Raw genomic sequence first — 18,683 nt, 5'->3', positions numbered from 1 at the left:
GTTAAATTATTTATGTTTTGATATTTGGTTAGAAGCTGGTGTTTTTTTTTTTCTCTTGAAAATAGGCCACTGCAGTATTGATTTTGGATTCTGTAATAAACCTGTGGCCGGTTTTCATCTCGTGTCTGCGGTTGGGGGGGGTTGTAAGGGTGGTTTTATTTACCCCGAGCCTAAACGGGGCTTCACCCAGAGTCTTAGAGCAAAACCTGGAGAGTTCCCAAAGGTCATCATTAATTCTTTGAATCCAGTTAAATTTGAGCCTTAATTAACACCAGGAGCACTTTGTCATGTGATACAAAAGCAGGCTCCGATAGGTTGTTACCATAGAAACAACAAAAAAGTTCTTAAAACTTTCTTTGCTGTTTATAATGTATACATACAATATACGACCATATAGTCCAACAGAATGCCCAATGTTTATGCCCCAGATAGGGGCTTTTAAATCGTTTTTGCTGACTTTGCGTTATTCCTGTGTGTACACGGTCCGGTAATCTAGGTTTCCTCCTTTTGGGGCGTGTGACAGGAAGGCTATACATCTAAAAATACATTAAATTAGCCATAGATGGAGGGGAAGGAGGGAACGTAAAGATGAGCTTTACTGCCATCCCAAAATCCGGCTTCCTAAACGAGCGCAGCTCTTTCCCAGCTGCGATATACAGATCGGGGAAGAAAAAAAAAAAAAGAAAAAAAAAAAGGAAAGAATAGTACATTACGCACAAATCTGCATACTTTTATTTAGATTATACAGCAGCGTTCGCTACAGCGTCCGGGGTTATTTTTTTTTTTATTTTTATGGAAAACGAGATGAAGTATTTCCCCGGAAAAAATAAATATAATTCTTAAAACAATAAAAAAAAATAAAAAAAAATAAAAAAAAAAAAAAGATTACGAGGACCTGTTACATCTTTAAGCATAAAATAACCCCGATTAATCTGTAGCAATTTAACAAAATAGGGCTGCTCCCGTGGCGCGCGGGCGCACACACACACACAACTCCCCGATATTTATTGCTTAGTTTAATACGCAAGCAACATGCACCACGTGAACTACAGATGGGTTACGACCCTTTAATCAGCCCAAGTAAAGTTCCGTTGGAGCGCGGGCGCCGCGGGATCGTTTATAAGCCATTATACAATTCTTGGGAAAATACATAAAAACGCATGAATTATAAAATATATTTATATTTGATTATGTATGATGTAGATGCTCATGGACAGGGCCCTGTTAATGTATATTTGTTACCAATTTGTTAACCACCCTGTATTTAATTTGCTACGGAATATGTTGGCGCCTAATAAAGAATAAATAAATAAAAAGCGGACAGACATTTTTAAAAACGATTAATAGGCCGTAATGTCTTTTTATATCATACGTGATGATAGGACTAAAATGTAACACAGTAGCCAAAGGGTTAAGAGGAACATGTGTATGAAGCCATGACAGCCGTGTTCCGGTAATAAGGAAATCAGGTCTGTTTGGGGCGTCTCCATTAATATCATTATTCTCCTCCTTTGATGTGCAGCACAAAGCTTACGGCACTTCTAAGGGCCAATTAAGTTTGGGAGCCCGCTGCTGCTTCAAAGGGAGAGCCGGTATCATCCTATCACCTCCCGAGGTCCCTCCAAACACCCAAAGCTTCTTCCAGATGGACAGATTTTTTTTTTGTTGGAACCGATATCTGGCAACATGGAGGGCAACTTATTCCAAAAAAAAAATAAATAAAAAATAAAAAAAAGTCTAACCTCCCCCTCCCGCACCCGGGATAAATGTATATGAAAGTTCCAAAAAGAATATTGCGTTACTCGGCATTCTATAGATTTTTATTTCCCTTTGATTAAATAAAAACATTTACAAGCAAAATTACAAAATACGAACACTCCCGTTTGTTTAAAGATGGCCGGTCATAGGGACCCGGGCAGACATTTTTTTAAATGAAATAGATTACTTTTCCGGTTCTGAATCGCTCACGAAGTAACGAGTGGGACGGAGTTATCCAACTAGTTATGAAATGGTATTTCCAAGAAGAATAACCCCGTTCCCTGCTGTTTCTATACACATTATCGGGGCTTTTAGGGCTGTAGAACCCTGCGATCCCCTCATACCCCGCAAACATTCTGACCTCCTAGAAAAGAGGGGGAATCTGGGGGGAGAGAGGGGCATCAGGGGAGGAAAGAGGGGCACAAAGAGACCGGCCACACTGAACAGAAGAATTTGGCAGGTACGGCAACACTTCTGATTGGTAATACTGCAGGAAGCAGTTGTTTGGGGGGGGGGGGTTCCATACAGATGTGCAGTTTAAAGACAGATTTGCCCGGCTGAGGGTGTGGGAGTGTCGCACCAACATGCCCGGTTGGGGCTATATATGCGAGTCACAGCAAAAACATTCCACAGCAGATCCAGGATTTTTTTTTTTGATTTTTTTTTAAACCCTTTTGTCTGCTGTGCATGTTTTGCCAAGTAAAAGGGGGGGGGGGTTACACGGTCTAACCGCACCCCTGCTTTGGAATCTGTCGCTTCCCGATTGCTTTAACAAAAATCCTGCCTACATTTACCGAGACGATGGTAGGTAAGTGGAATAGCCTTCCAGCAGAAGTGGTAGGCTAATAAAGAGATGTGAATACTTCCTTGTCTGCGAACCTAAAACTGGAAATATGAACTCCACCAAGGGGGCCATATTTCCCGGCTCAATCACCACACTGAGCTGATGCTTTATGGCGATGCTAATGAAGTCCGCCCCTCCCTAGACTTTCATTAGTCAGAGTGTCAGGCTGGATTATTATGACTGAGCCATTCTATTGTTCCCCAAAGGCAGTATGATAAGGAGTTGGGGTGTTTAGTAGATCGGGGATCAGATAACAGAGCGAGAATCATACAAACGGCTGATATGCAGCTGCCTGGATACTAGACATGTGCACCGCGTACAAAAATCACTTCAGACCAAACTTCTGTTTCATTTTTGTGCAAATTTTGTTTCGGACGAAATTCAGAACGACATTCTGGGGGAGTTCCCAGAGGGGGGGCCCTGACATCTGGACTTTACTTTCATTATATCAATTAGAAAAAGGTTCCCCCAGGTCAAAGAGGTGCAGCATAGGCCTGGGCAGGCAGACACCGGCACATCACATGTAACGAGACCAAATAGATCTCACTGACTTAGCTATACATTATACAGGGCCAGCCAAGCACTTCCTGCAGCAGAAGCTGATTGGAACTTTAGCCCCTCCCACTTTACCTCATGAACAGAGCACCAAAACAGCTTGTAACGGCGGCTACACGTGGCCACGAATCTAACGAATCTCCGGCACTTTTGTTATTTTCGCCGGGGATCGCCCTCATTTTCGTTGATTTTCTACGAACGCACGAAAAACAGGCCATTTTCGTTAAAATTTAAATTTGTACGAAAACGAACGCACAAGTCTACTGAAAACATATTGTGGGGCAAAAGCTACAACTGGTTTAAGAACAAAAAAACAAAGCAATATTTTTGGAAAAAATTAGTAATAAAACAAATCGTGGGCGCTCCCTTCTGAAGATAAGCTTGCACCAGTAAAGCGACCTCCCGGGTTTATCCAGACGTCCGCGCGACTTTAATTTCCAACCTCTGTATAAACTCGGCAAATTTTCCAACAACAACCTTTTTCCAACACTTTCTCTGCTTCATAACAAAAAAAACCCTGTTAATTTTAGCCCAGAATCCCGAGTTCCGCTGGCAGAACGTTCGGCCTTCCTGCTTGCAAAAGGGGCAAGTTACTTAACCCTTAAGCAATATTTGCCTCGCGGGGCGTAAGGACGACGTCTGCTCACCAAGACTGACTGGGCTTCTGCTTTTTAGTACTTAACACGCTAAAAATTAAATAAATAAAAATTAAAAAAAAAGCCTTTCCATCTCTGGCCAGACCATATTTAACATTTGGCTCACTGAGGATGATAGGAGTTGGAATCAAACTGAAGAGCTGCTGTTGTCCATCTGTGTTGAAGATATTACAGTAAAAATATTAGATCATTTATATAGCGCCATCATATTCCGCAGCGCAGTATAATAAACTCAATTTATTTATTTATTTTATTAGACGTACAATGCTTTTTTCTTTAAAAGCAGATGAAAACCCGGTTAATACGAGCACAAGATTGCGGCTTAGTTCTGATGCGGGTACAATCATTCCCTGTGTAGGTCTCAGAAGTCCTGCGGTCAGATACAAAGTGCAGGGCAGATTAAGTGAATGCGCTACAAAGCCGAGCCTCATGTGACGCACGTTAAGAAATCCCGAATCAAGAACACTCGGCACCTGCGAGGAGGCTCGGCGCCGTGCTGGGTAGCAGACAAGGCTTTCTGGGAACTGGACTTCCAATATACACTATAGTATTGGGGCAGTCACCCGGTGATGCTTTGTGTGCATTACAGTATATATGTGTAGAATAACCCTGAGAGGGTGGCAAGTATGCAGGGAACGGCCTCCAAGCAGAAGTGGTAGAGGGTAATACAGTGAGGGTATTAAACATACATGGGATAGACATACAATCTAAGACGAGACGAGGTCTGAACCTTTACAGCTGGAAAAACGGGCGACTAGACGGGGGCCGAATGGGGCCGATCTGCCAGCAGACTCTACCTTACTATTCTATTATGCAGAAATTATTATTTTTATTTTTCAGTCCTCTGTGTATTAAGCGGGAAGTCCATTGGAAGAATACCACATACGGTAATAGATCCCCCCCACCCCGGCGCTACATACAGTAATATAACCCCCCTGTGCTGCATATACAGTAATAACCCCCCTGTTCTGCATATACAGTAATAACCCCCCTGCACTGTATGCAGTAATAAACCCCCCTGTGCTGCATATACAGTAATAACCCCCCCTGCACATACAGTAATAACCCCCCAGCGCTGTATACAGTAATGTCGTTAGGATTTGCTAAAAACCTGATTTTCTCTCATTTTTGTTTCCATAAACTCCCATTATCTGCAGACCTGGAGCCGCCATTGTTGTCAAACACGGCACTGAGCCGATACTTTATGGCAATGCTAATGAAGTCCATTCCTCCATAGACTTTCAGAGAGTCCTGCTGGGAGATTAAGACTGAGCCATACTAATACTTTGTTATCTGAGCCCAATCTACTAAACAGAGTGAGAACGCATAGAAATGGATAATATGCAGCTACCTGAAATCAAATTATGGGGTAAAAACTACAAATGGGGTAAAAAAAAAAAAAAAAAAAAAAAAACCTGGTAAGAGACATGATCCACACGGTGGCCCAGAATGGTGTTCAGTTTGGTAGTCATCGCCCTGGTAATGCACCTAGTTTTGGTTTCGGTTGCGCGGCAACGGCTCGGTATAAATAAATCGTCTGTTGCCTTTTCTACCCCACTCTTGGCTTGGTGTTAATTATTGGGTCATTAAATTGGTTAGGGGGGCTGGCTCGGGCATCGAGGGTACATAAGCCAAGTGCACCATTAATGCAGATGCAAAGATGTTGGGTGACAGTGTAAAGAAGACGTATTCAGGGTATAAAACAGGACAATTAAAAATATATATTCAAAAAAAAAAAGCTCATCTCAGTGTTGAAATTACATTATCTGGTCAAAAATAACCGGACTCTAAACCAAAACACGCATGTTTCCTGAGCAGATTAAACACAGGCTAAGAATATCGCGTTCCAGAATAGAACGTTTGAAATGGTAGTGATGATAAACACGGTTTATAACGCAAACAGAGTTAAATAAAGCAGTGGAAGGATGTTTGTTATAGTTTAGCCCTGCCAACAGAAGAAAGTTGGGAAAAAATGATCCCTAGACAAGCCACCCAGCAGATGTGGTAGAGGTAAATACATTAAGGGAATATAAACAGGCATGGGATAGACATACGGCTCCAGAATCTAAGACCGGCCCGACGGCTGATTAAGGTTTGACGTCACATATGATGTGTACACACACACACACATTTCAATCTCACCTATACATTGTGCAACCCAAATGAATAGAGGTAAAACGTTGCCATAAATTTCCTGAACAAGAACCCCGCAAGCAAAGCTGCCATCCCTCGATGCAATGCAGGCACCCGGGAACCTGCGTTTACATCTTAATGCAAATAAGAAAGCAGGTTCTGTGATTCTTGTACACAATATCATCGATTAATACGGAATAATTTATGCCGCAGCGCTGTATAACGGGAAACAACAACACGTAGAAACAGAAGGTTGGGAGATGCTACGTCAACATGGAGAAGGCCAGAATGTATAGCTTAACCCTTTAAATCAACCACGTTACTCTCCCATGAGGGACTTGGACGTTGATTTCCCCTAAAAAATATAAAAGCCTGCCTGACACCATGATACAAACCATACTTTACTACAATTACGCTGAAACAACCCCAAACAAGCTTATTAGTAGGAGAACAAAAGCCGTGAGATATGAACACATGGAAGCAAATTGTAAATAACAAGAATTGAATTCAAAGAAGGAGAGATCCCTGATTTTTCATGGATTTTTTATTACATGTGTTCCACGCAACACACGCACCTGAGTTATCTTCACTATAAGATTCCCCCGACTGAACGATTCATCAGATTATTAATACGGTTATTAATTTGGATCGCGGTCTCTGTTGAGTTTAATATCAGCGTTTCAGAGAGCTGCGGAGTTCTAGCGACCTTATCTCAGATTCCAGATGAAAACCAGAGAGAGTCCCTCCCTTTGAAGCCACCAAGTCCCGATGAGGAGCAAAGCCACAGACAGACAGATAAATCAATAGATTAGATAGACAACGTCGAGCTGAGGCTCGGGGCTTGGCCAATAAAGACTTTTGGCGCCAGAACATGGCTTAGGTTTGTTGAACATGTCTAGGGTTCATAAGTTACATAGTTAATTAGGTTGACATATAGTCCATCAAGTTCAACCATTCCACAAACCCGTATCGGTTGATCTACTGAAACAGTAACGTCATCTTAAACGGGGAAAAAATCGTTCTCGACTCCAAGGCACTCGGACTCACCCTGGATCAGCATTCGCTTATCTGCTTTTACTCATAACGCTGCATGCATTTCATATCTAGAAAAGCATCGATACCTTCTAAAACATTTTGATAGAATCGGCCAAAATGACTTGAGATGGTGCAGTTAGACCTCTCTAACCTTCTATATGTTCCAGCAGACGATGCGCTGTCACAATTTAACAAGCCCTCTCACGTCTAAGAGTCTTAGATGATAAATTCATAAAATGAAAAAAAGATAAAAAAAAGATACGTCTGTCTGACTTGTCAAACCCATAGAAAAGACTCCCAAAAACACTGTCTTATAGATAGAGAAGCGGATGGCCTCCCAAAGGCTGCCACAACAAAGTAGACCACAAAAAACGGGGGGGGGGGGGGGTCAGAAAAAGGTAGAGTGTGGGAAGATAGGTTACGGGGATTAAAGCAAGTTACAGTCTTCAGACAGGAAAATCCTCCGACAGACCGAGTAAACATTCCCCAATAAAAAGGCATGGATGAAAATTATTTTAAATCAATCTAGAATCAGCTACACAATGACATCAAAGGGATAACAAGGCTGTTACGGTTTAGAAACCTGGTTCTCAGAAGCCCCGTATTTAACTTGCTACGTTAAAGTGCCCCGATTCATAAATATGATGTCACTATAGTACAAAAAAAAAAATTCACCCATTTTGCCATTTACTGTACTAGAAGATGCATTGGGGAGAGGGTATCTTCAGCCTTTTATGTGGTAGCCTCCAAACTGCAGGCAAGAACAACATATTTGGTAGGGCAACATTTACAGACCCACTTTATCACTCAGTCACCTGCCTCAAATCAATTGCCCCACCTCGGGAACTGCCGAACCTTAAGGCTGTCAGTGTTCCAGAACACGGAGCAACTTGAGAACTCGTAGAAATGTTCCCTCTTATCTACTTTCAAAACTTAATAGACAATCTGTATTAAATGTAACGACCTGGATAAATGTATATAGAATTTAGAAACAAGAAACAGATCAATATAGGAAGTACAGAAAGTTACCGGGGATGTTTTAGAAGCCACGGCTACAAAGATCTTAGGACTCGCTAAGCCATTTTAAACGCTACAGGAAAAACCCATGACATGTCTGCGATATGACTTAAAGATTGAATTCACAACTAATTAGTTTGAATGGCGCCTGCATTCTGGATGATGGAAAGCTGTTCCTCAAACACAAAATATTAGGCACATAAACCTTAACACCTTTTGGCTCATAAGGACCGGCATACCTAGGAACTACTGAGCTCCGGCTGCCTGGAGCCTTCCCTTGCAGGACACGGCCAGGATTGCCTGCTGACGTCTGCAGGCGGTCCTGCTGATGTCGCCCCCCATTTAAATGGAAAATGGGCGGGGCGTGTCTTGCGACCCGGGAGGACTTGGGTCTTGACCCGCAGAACCCGTGCCTGACCCAGAGATCTCTGGGTCAAACCCAGAGCGTTCCCAGGTATGAGGACTGGTGTGATCCTAAATCTTTTTTGTGTTCGCCCAATAAAAAAGTATCACCCTATGAAGACTCCATCAGCTCTTTGACCAATATGGCTATTTACGCACACTTCCTGAAAGCAGGAAGCATACTTAAGTACACTTCCTGCATATGCTCACTAGCACTCAAACTGACAAGTCAACCGAAGCTCGGCCCACTTTAAAATCAATAGGAGCAGTTATACGATTGGCTGCTGAACAATGACATCCAGCTAAGGATAAACGTGATTTGCCGTTGCCACTCATTCATTTTAAAGGGAATCAGGTTGCAGGAAGCATACTTAGTACCCTGATGAGGGAGGAGATATGGGAGGGAAGTAAAAAAAAAAAATATATAAAATAAAAAAAAATTAAATATTTCACAATTTCTTTAAAATCCAGAATGCAGAAGGGACCAGACTGGAACAAAATGCTGCAGGCAAATTAACAGCATCACTAAAAAACTCTTAAACCGCCGGAGCCACTTACTACCGTAAAATCCCGGGTGTAATATGCACATTTTACCCACTTTTCAAGAGTTATGAAAAAGGGGGGTTGCATATTAAACTTGACTAAATATTTGTTAATGCATAATCACTCCATGTGATTGTAAAGCGTTAACCCCTTAAATGCCACTATCACAGCATTAAAGGGGGTTAACGCTTGTGTCTCCAGTCCCCACAGGCTTGTTACGACCAAGTAACAATCGATGGAGTATGCCAGCATTAAAAGAGTAAAAAAAAAAAAAAAAAAAAAATACAATACAACATGAGAGAAAAGGAGAAAAAAAAAAAAAAAAAAAAAAAAAGAAAGATTAAATATTATAGATTTTTATTACATAACCGATTACTATCACCGATTAGCGATAATCTAAGTTTATACTCGGTTGGTTCACGTTTGTCGTTTGCCTGGTAAAAATTCTGATATCGAAAACCAGATCCTTACCGCAAAAAAAAAACAAAAAAAAAAACATCTCAGACACAGGCAGAGTTTCACATGACAAAATATAAGCCCAGCGTGAAAGCCGACACCGGCCTCATGAACAAGTTGGCTCAGGCCTCGCATACCAGCTACTACTGGCTTCTCTCGCAATAAATAAAGCGGCTGAAAATAGAGGTCCCACCGGCTGCCGGCACAGATCGGCTGGGGAGGAAAAAAAAACCAAAACCAAAAAAAAAAAAAACCAGCAGGGCCAGGGAATTAAGTGTTAAAAGTCATAGTATTGGGGGTTGAACTGTTAAGTTTCCCTCACCGCCCCACAGGCCTTTCCTGAATAAGTCGGTGAAAGGAATTCCCTGCCGCGCCATATAACGGGAAAAGAACCCAAGGTCCAGCATAACTTAGTCGGAATATAAAGCGATTTTAACGGACCACGTGAGAGGTTTTTGGAAAACGGAGACGCGCCTTTCCTGGAAATAATGACAGGTATGGCCGCCAACTCGTAGGTGTTCTTCATACAAGCCAACAACAACAGATGTTGGAGGAATGACGACTGGAAAACGGGAGACCAAATGTCCGAGTTTTAATGGCCGGGTCAACGCGTGGCTTTCAGACATGTTAAGAAGCATGGCCTCGCAACAAACACTGCCTGGACTCCATCAGTCCTAGCGATCAGCTTCTGATACGGACAGGAGATATTCAATCAATGGAGGACGCACCCTACAGACTTATTTTGTATATTAAGTTCCGGAAAAAAAAATGGTGCAATGATCTGTTGGCCCTTAGTGACGGTTTGTAATGATGTCATTTGGCACAGCTTATGAGTGGTCCTAGGCCTAGGGTTGGGGTGGCAATTTCTGTGCTGCATTACCAGGGGCAGATTGGAGGCCACCTAGCACACGGCTTACTCCGAGGGCCAGCGGGGGAGATGAGCCATTTCCCTTGTAACAGTCCCCATTTTCACTATGGAGGTCGCTGCCGAGCCGGCACAACCTTCATACCCCTCCCCCCGCGCTGTATATCCTCCAGAGCATGCAGAACATAAGGCCGTAACTTTCACGGGATGAAAGGGGCAGCTGCCCCAGGGGCACCAGACAGCAATCCTCCCTGTGTCTCCATCCACTTCTGGAAGGAGATGTAATGGCAGTGCGGGGGAAGGACCTCCATCCCTGCCCCAGGCACCAAAAGCCTAAGTTAGGGCTCTGACAGAAGGCGCGAGTCCCTCCAACAGCAGGGTGGTTGGAGAAGTTGCCCTCGGTCAACGAACCCCCTAAATATACCACTGCTCTTCACAAGCTGGGGCAAGTGAGATTTCTGCGGTCGAGCCCAACACGAGCTATCGATTTATTATTTAAAAAGTAACGTTCTAAAACACTATAAATAAAAATAAAATAAAAAAAGTAACGTTCTAACATTTTTAATTTAAATAATTGTAATTTTATCGATTAGGTTTAAATCAGAATACCCTGAATTTATACGCCGGAAGCCATATTAAGAGACGCACGAGCCAGAAGAGACAGGGAAGACTCATTGTTACGGTTGCCATTGCTGCACATCACGCGATTAATGTTTTTATAGCCGTCGCTCTAAAACGCCTCGGCTAATAAAGTGTTTGCAAGCAACATGGATGCCGTTTGACGGCTCTTTGAAATATCTGCTAATGAAGCGTTTGGAAGGATCAAGGCTGCGGTTTGATTGATGGGACAATATCAAGGATACCGAACCCTACAAAGCAACACAATGGCAACAACAATAAAAATAAAACAAATTAAAAAATAAAAATACATTTGGGGATTGACTAAAAGAGGATTTATTTAAATAAAATAAATACACCGGCATTTATAGGGTGAATGTAGGAGTTTGACTCGGTTGGAACTCTGGGATTAAAAGGTTGCCGTAATTTGTCACAGCTAATGCAGTAATAGAGAAAGGAGGGAAATCCTCCACTGTGACAGTAATAAAGGTTTAACATTTTCTGCGAGAGAAGCAGAATGAGGAGGGATACAAAAACGCTAATAATTTCAATAACGCATCGGCCACCAGGCAGCCACGCGGGACGCTTCTCTAATAAGACCAAGATCACGTCACAGAATGTGAAACCAGGCTATGCCGGCAGGTAGCCTCACCAGGGGGGCCGCTGGGAGGTCAGAACTCATGGGGTCTTCCAGTAATGCAGAATGTACCAAGTGCCAGAGTGAAACAATGGGGCACACATGGAACCGGGCAACACAACACGCTGTCACGCTCACAAAACGTACCAGCACACCGTATACACCCTGAAACGCACATATCGGCATACCGGGGAACACCCCGGGTCTCGCCCAGAGACTCCGAGTCAAGCAGTGCTTCTCTGGGCCACCGCGGAGGAACTCCGCGTCGCGGGAGCAGCACACCCCGCTCCCAGCGCGCTTCCCCTCCAACCACGGAGGTTGGAGCGTCCGCAACATCGGTGGGCCGCCAACGTCAGCAGGACCACTTACCGGCATCCCGAAGATTATTAAAACACCCTATAGCTGCGCCTTTTGCTTTACTCGTTGGGTAATCGTTGAGATTTTGGATTGAAGGGATGACCTGACCTCGGCAGAACTGGCGCGACACGTCGTTTCCTCCCTTGATGTTCTGCCTCGTCTAGAGTTTGGGAGAATCAGATCAGCCCCATTACCAAGTGCCGTTAAAAAGCTATCGCGGCTCACATTTTGGGTCTATTCACTAAAGGGAGCGTTTACCTTTTTAGCTCCTTGACGTCATCATATATATTATGGAGGGAACAACCCCATTGAGCTTCTGCCGTAGGAAGTTTTTGGCTGCCCCTCCATAATGTATTGTTAAATCAGTGATATGGGTGATCCCCACACCCATTGCACTATACATTATACAGGGTCAGCTCAGTGCTTCTTCTGCCCTTCATAATGAAGCGAGGAAGTAAAATCCATAACTCTCCTGCAAACTCTCCCTTTAATGAATAAACCCCATTATCTCCATGTGGCTTTCTGGAGTTCACCAATGTAAAAAGTGTGTTCCTTCACTGTATTAGCCTCTACCACCTCCCCTGGGAGACTGTTCCCCTTATCTAGCACCCTCTCAGTAAACTAAAACTTCTTTACATCCCATCCGAGCCTCTGACCCTCTAGTTTTAGATTCTGGCCACTCGTTCTGACATTTCTTCTTCGCAAATACACGTCCCTGCCTGTACTTTGTGTCACAGCAGCCATTTCTGGAAAACACATAAGAATCCAACTGCTGAGTCCTGCTGTTTGTGGCCAATCTGCTGATCAATCTCAATATCTAGTTTCACCGGAGCCTGCAACGTCCGCGGAGGTCTCCAACCTGCGAGGTCAAAACACTTATTCACGGAACGCGAGGAACAGTAAGGAGAGAAGCTCTAGAACCCGACAGTGACAACAATTTCCTCTGCTGAATGTTACATATGTAACAACGCAAAGCAGATCAAACAGGAGCTCCGTACGATGGATTATATTATAAACTGAAAATATGAGGGCAGTTGCCATAGAAACCAATAACCTTGTTTAATCAACACAAGTAAATGTTAAAAAGTTCCTAAAGAGTTACCCTTTTTTCCACCCGCCTATAACGTTACCCTGTAGCATGCAGAATGTATAAACTTATAGTAGGAAGTCAATCATTTATTAAGGTTTATTCAACCCCAATACCGCCACGAAGCATTTTATAGACTGGGGTCAGCAGCATGTTAAAAATCTGAACAATGCTGATATGGCAACCCTATTCCTAATATGAAGCCACATACTGAGGTTGTTGCGAAGGCAATATGGGAAATCGGCTACAGAGACTTAGGAAAGATGTGACCTCCGGAGTGGGATATATCACATATGGTGGTCTACGCACCAAATTCAAATATGGGAGGGGGGGGGGATGTAAAATCCCAAGTCTGCAAGCCTCGTCAGGCCCTCTACTTGCATTAACCCATGTGATCATGCCCATTAAAGGGTTAAGCAGTGATCACATATAGGCCAGCTATGCAAGTCCTCCATGGCATTCGTAATATTTCGGCAATTGTCCGACAGGACCGAAAAATAGCCTTGGGAAGTTTTTACGTAATTCAGGCCGGTAAGATTAAGGTTACAGGACCCCAGATTCCACCACTGTGGCTTTAAAGTATTTAACCTGGCCATTCACCCCACGACTTAACCCAATACACCCACGAAATGTTGTGAAGGGCATTTAAGGCATCCGACTAGAATTCCCATTAACCCTTAGGGAATATTCTGATAGGAGGCTATTCAACGCTCCCCTATACGCCAAATGTACACCCCCCTAGGGGAGAAATAGGACGTTGTATGTACTCACTGGTTCCTCAGGGAGCGGCCCTGTTGGTACACCTGCTGCAGGGGGATGCTCACTTGGCCCAAGAACTGGTCCATCCCAATAAGGGCCCGGTGCATGACAGTCAGCTGGAGTTGGCAGCCCTCTCCCCTCTCCAGGGCTCCAGGGGCCAATTCGAAAGAACATTCCTCCTTCCATTCCGGAGAGCCGGGAGTCTTCTCCACCACAGAGGTGCTGTATTTATCCCGACCAATCTGGATCAAAGTGTAGGCATCACTGGTGCCATGCTTGCCTTTGGCTCTGAGGCCTCTGGCCTGGAGGACAGTCACCTGGACATGGGTGGGGATCCAGCCCAAGTCGGGGTCCGGCCGTAAGAACATTAGGACGCAGGTTCAGCTCTCGACAGAACTAACATCTACCTGCGGTGGAGAAAAGTCTTTAGGTTCTAGTAAGGATCAGCTGGCCAGCTCTCCCTGGCTAATGTAACAACTACCTACAAAAGGGCAAATGAACCAATGAGTGGGGCAGGTGAGTCTGCACTTATACACCCAGTCAACTGCGCTCACCAGTGCAACCTGATCTACCCACCCATATGCATATCCCGCATGCAAACCCACACCCACCTACAGCAATGCAGACCCAGGACGCGGTACTAACCCCAAACCGCTCGACAAAACCCATAACACACCCAAACAGTCAACCGGTTAACAAGACACAGACCCATACTAATAAATCCAGTACATGTCAATCAGAGCCCATAATTACCCCACACCTAGTGATGCAGCAGGCCGGGACGCTCTAGAATGCAAATACTTGCGCCTAGAACCTAAAGGGGTTAACGCACAGCTGGACAATCCCAATGCAGATAAAGTTTGGGCAGGGGGGCAGAGTGCCAGTCCAGGGCAGAGTTCTAATGCCACGGGGGCAATTCCAAGGCTCTGCCCAGGCGGATAATCCAGGACGGGCTGGTCGAGGGGGTGCAGTCATGCAGGGGCCCCCAATGGAATCTTGCCCCGGAGAGGATCCTCGCTGCAGGGGGTGACACCAGGCGGGGTCCCTGCAGCACAGCTGCAAAGTAACTTTGTTGTGTGTGATCTGTTAGTGGAGAGGAGGGAGAGGAGAGGAGGGAGGAGGAGCCCAGCTGCTGCAGTAGTGGCTTAAACTGCAGTTTGTTTCACTGGGAAGCAGCCCTCCTCCCTCTTCTCCTCCTTCTCGTGTGTCATGGTCTCAAGCCTCTGTCTGCATCGTACGCTCAAGAGCAAACTTACAAGTATCCCTGATCTGGAAGGACAGTCCTGCTCTGGGCCTGAAATCCCCCTTTTTCCTCCCCCTCTTTTCTATGATCTCAGAATGTTTGCTGGGTATGAGGGTATCACGGGGTTCTACAGCCCTAAAAGCCCTGATAATGTGTATAGAAACAGCGGGGAACGGCTTTATACGTTAAACCGTGTAAATAAAATCCATAATAGCTACCAGTAGGTCTCAACGTCGTATAAAAAGTCCTGGTAGATCCCTGCCCCCCCCCCCCCCCAGGGGTCTTTCTGGTGGCTTTTTTATGTAGGGAGAGCCCCGCTGGCCCGGTAAAAGCCCCTGTAGTGAAATCAGGGAATCTATTAAAACAATTTCCATAAATACATTGAGTTTACCCCCACCCCCTATATATATTGCCCTTCTTTAAAGTCACGAGCAATTAATAGGAGCGGCTCCTGTCTGGGGCAGAAAGGCATCACGGTGATTACCATCATTCGAGTTCTCACATGATGCCGTGTAACATGTAACAACGTGTTCCGGCACGTCCTACAACCAGGGCTTCCAACACATGTGATGCAGCAACCTATTTGGATATTGAACATGTGGCGGCTGCCAACAGTCCTGGTTTTCAGGACTGTCCTAGCAAATTGGGGACTGATGGCAATTATGGTATGTGCATAGTCCAGAAGAGTTTACGGTTGTTCCCTAAATACGTTGAGCGAGGGCGTGTGGATTATTACCACCGGCAGCATTTCTGGCTAAGGTAAGCATGTGACAGCCCTGATTTTGCCTCTTTATGCCCTCAGCGGTACGGTGAGATTTTGGACAGATTTAATTCTCCAAGAAATAAGGTTTGTTACCATAACTACCATAGGGTAAGCATATATAAATTACAGGACTAAACTAAATACTGGATCTCAACAAAGTAAAATGAGCTGCGGGTTATTTTTTCATGGTTCAAATTTTTTGAGTTTTTTGCCTGCCTTCCTGGTTGTGCAAGATTTTCAATTGGCTGTACTCCAGCACATACCTCCCTACCATCTTGTTTTTCACAGGATAGTCCCATTTTCCAGCCACATATGTCCCCAATGTCCTGCTTTTGCAGGCAGTTGGGATCATGGACTCAGGGCCGTTTTTAAAAATGGGCAGCTGCCTCGGACCCAGACATTCCTGGGGGGCCCATAGCATCTGCCCCTTGAAGCTGGCAACAACCACTCTAGGGGGCCCGTGCAACCCCTGAGACCACTTCCGCACGGGCCCGCTGCATACCTCTGTGTGGCTCCCAGAGAGACATTAGCAGGGGAGGTAAGGGGGTTCAGGAGGGAATATGAATGAGTATGTGTGTTTGAATGAGTATGTCTGAATGAATGAGTATCTATGTCTAAGCATCTGATAGCATTTATGTGGAAGTGGAGGGGTGAAGATGGCACAGACATGCTGCTTTGAGAAAAATATAGCAAATCTTGTTAATGCAATCTGGGTTCTAAGGCCTGTGATCTATGTCTGCAGTTTAGGGTTTCCATGGATTATTTATTTGATCTATGCCTTTAATGGTGAGTTTGCTTGTCATAGTCCGTTGATCTATACCTGCAAGGCTGTGTGTGTGTTTTTTTTAGTTGCTCTGTACCTGCAATGTTATTTATTAATACGTGCAAATACAGCGTTTGTTATTTTTTGATCTATGCCTGCAATGCGGTGTGTTCTTTATTTGATCTATACCTGGACTACATCAAGGAGAAAAAGTAAGGCATTGTACAGTGAAGGAGGGGGCAAAGGGACTCTGGGGGTGATACCATGGAGGTGGCCCCCACAGGGAGCCTGAACACTTAAAGCCGTCCCTGATCACGGCTCGTGCTCCACTTCAGGTCACTCACAGGAACCGCACCATTCATTTGCTATGGGATCTGTATAGTATTGTGCGCTTCCTCTGCCCTGCGCGTGTTGCGTGAGAACGTCTCACAAGGAGTCACATTAGGTTCAGAAGGAGAGAAGACCGGACTGACTCTGACAGTCTACTCTTAATCTGTAGAGTCGGTGTGGCAAATACTGTGTGGTTTTTTTGTGTTAGGGTGGAGGGTGTGATTGCATACCAGGGAGCGTGTTGGGTTCCCAAGCAAAAGCTTGCCCAGTATCCAATCAATATGTAAGACGGCACTATATGGACCAGTTGGGGAGCTCCCAGGAAGAGGTGTATGCTATTGCAGAACAGACCTCTATCAAAGCTCCCATGTGGCTACCTTGTGTAACGCCTTAAAACTGAATGACACAGGCATTCCAGTTTTATTCTCTGCCAGAGAGCTAATGCAAGTCCTGGGGATCTAACAAGACCGTGTCAGAAAGCTCTCCAATTGATTTAAGTGACAGTGCTTTCCTACCAGTGATTGGCCACCTTAACTAGCCGCAACCAGTACCTTTTTACTTTGGCACCTGGTATCTGCCTCTGGCCTGAACTGTTTGTGTAGCTGCCTTGCATCTTATTGCTGAATGAGTGAATGAAGTATGTGAGAATGAGTGTGTATGTCTAAGTGTCTGATAGCGTGGATATAATTCTTTATACCAACAGTACCCCTAGTATGAATGTGGCATTTTGAGACTAAAAACTCCATGAATCTTCTTTGCTCTGGTTTTACTTTTATTACAGGAAACAAACTGTGGGCAAGATGGAGGGAACTTTGGTGTGGGGGGTAAGATTTGGTGCATAAAGAATTAATTCATGGAGAAGATAGGAAAAAGTTGAGAATGTAGAAAATTAGCATAAATGTTTAACAAGAAGAAAGATGAAAAGATGTGAGTGTGATAGAGAGGGGGGTGAAAAATGAGTAAAAGGGTACAAACTCAACAAAAAGTTGGGGGATCATTGGAAATAGGGCAAGAAGATGGAGCAAAGGCTGGGGAGGAGGTAGAGGCCATCAATGGCCGTCATCCACCTCTAGGCACAGTTCCTGTAGCAAATTCTGAATAAAAATGCCAAATAAGTTGGGGAAGTGATCTTAGCTTTAGTACCTCTTGTTCGTCTTCAAACCAGAAGTCTTGGCTTTGGGTCTTCTAGATGCAAACGTATTGTCCTGTCGTTTCGAGGGTCCAGTAAAGTAATTTGTATTCTCATTGATAACATTCACTGCTATTACCTCTCTACATTATAGATTTAGATATTACCATTGTGTTGGTGTATTATTATTATTATTATTAATATTATTATTACAATAATTCTTCATTATTATGTTAATTATTATTCTTATGTTATCAAACATGTTGTTAAACATAATAATAATCATATATTACTATTATTATATACCGTATATAGAATGACGGCAGATTCCACAGTGATAACTGCTCTATTGTAGATATATTCAACATGTCTTTCTATACTTTCCCTTCGTGTATTCGGAAAAATGAAACATTTCTTCACTTGGTGTTGATGCCGTCGACTCCGCTAATCCCTCCCTAGAAACATAATACTAACTTCCCCGTCATCCTTACCACGCGCGTTTACATTTTATGTTGGATATACCTCCTTCCAACAGCTTGAATGTGAGCCCCAAACAAATCTGTCGAATCCCGACGAGGTAATTTAAGGTGAACGAGACAGAAGTTCCTATAAAGTTGTCTGAAAACGAGCTTCTCGCCCCCTCCTGTTTTCCGCTTATTTGTATTTCATTCCAAAGAAGAAGAAAAAAAAAAACCAACATTTGATGCTTATTTAGCCAATATTCTACTTTAAT

The 18,683-nt window shown here is 44.0% G+C and overlaps 1 protein-coding gene across 1 annotated transcript in view; it reads right to left on the bottom strand.

Annotated features, from left to right (window-relative positions):
- The window catches only part of RAB11FIP5 (RAB11 family interacting protein 5), a 30,884-nt gene extending 16,794 nt beyond the window's left edge, over positions 1 to 14,090 (bottom strand). The window contains exon 1 of the mRNA XM_089501089.1: positions 13,735 to 14,090. Coding sequence (XP_089357215.1) covers positions 13,735 to 14,090 — 356 coding nt within the window. The remainder of the gene's footprint in view (positions 1 to 13,734) is intronic.
- Between the last annotated feature and the right edge of the window lie 4,593 nt (positions 14,091 to 18,683).

This window comes from Sceloporus occidentalis, unplaced genomic scaffold (assembly GCF_023333645.1).
Source record: "Sceloporus occidentalis isolate IW3139 unplaced genomic scaffold, rSceOcc1.0.p SCAF_163, whole genome shotgun sequence".
NCBI classification, from domain to species: domain Eukaryota; kingdom Metazoa; phylum Chordata; class Lepidosauria; order Squamata; family Phrynosomatidae; genus Sceloporus; species Sceloporus occidentalis.
The sequence above is the reverse complement of the archived record's forward strand: the minus strand, read 5'-3'. Positions and strand labels throughout refer to the sequence as shown.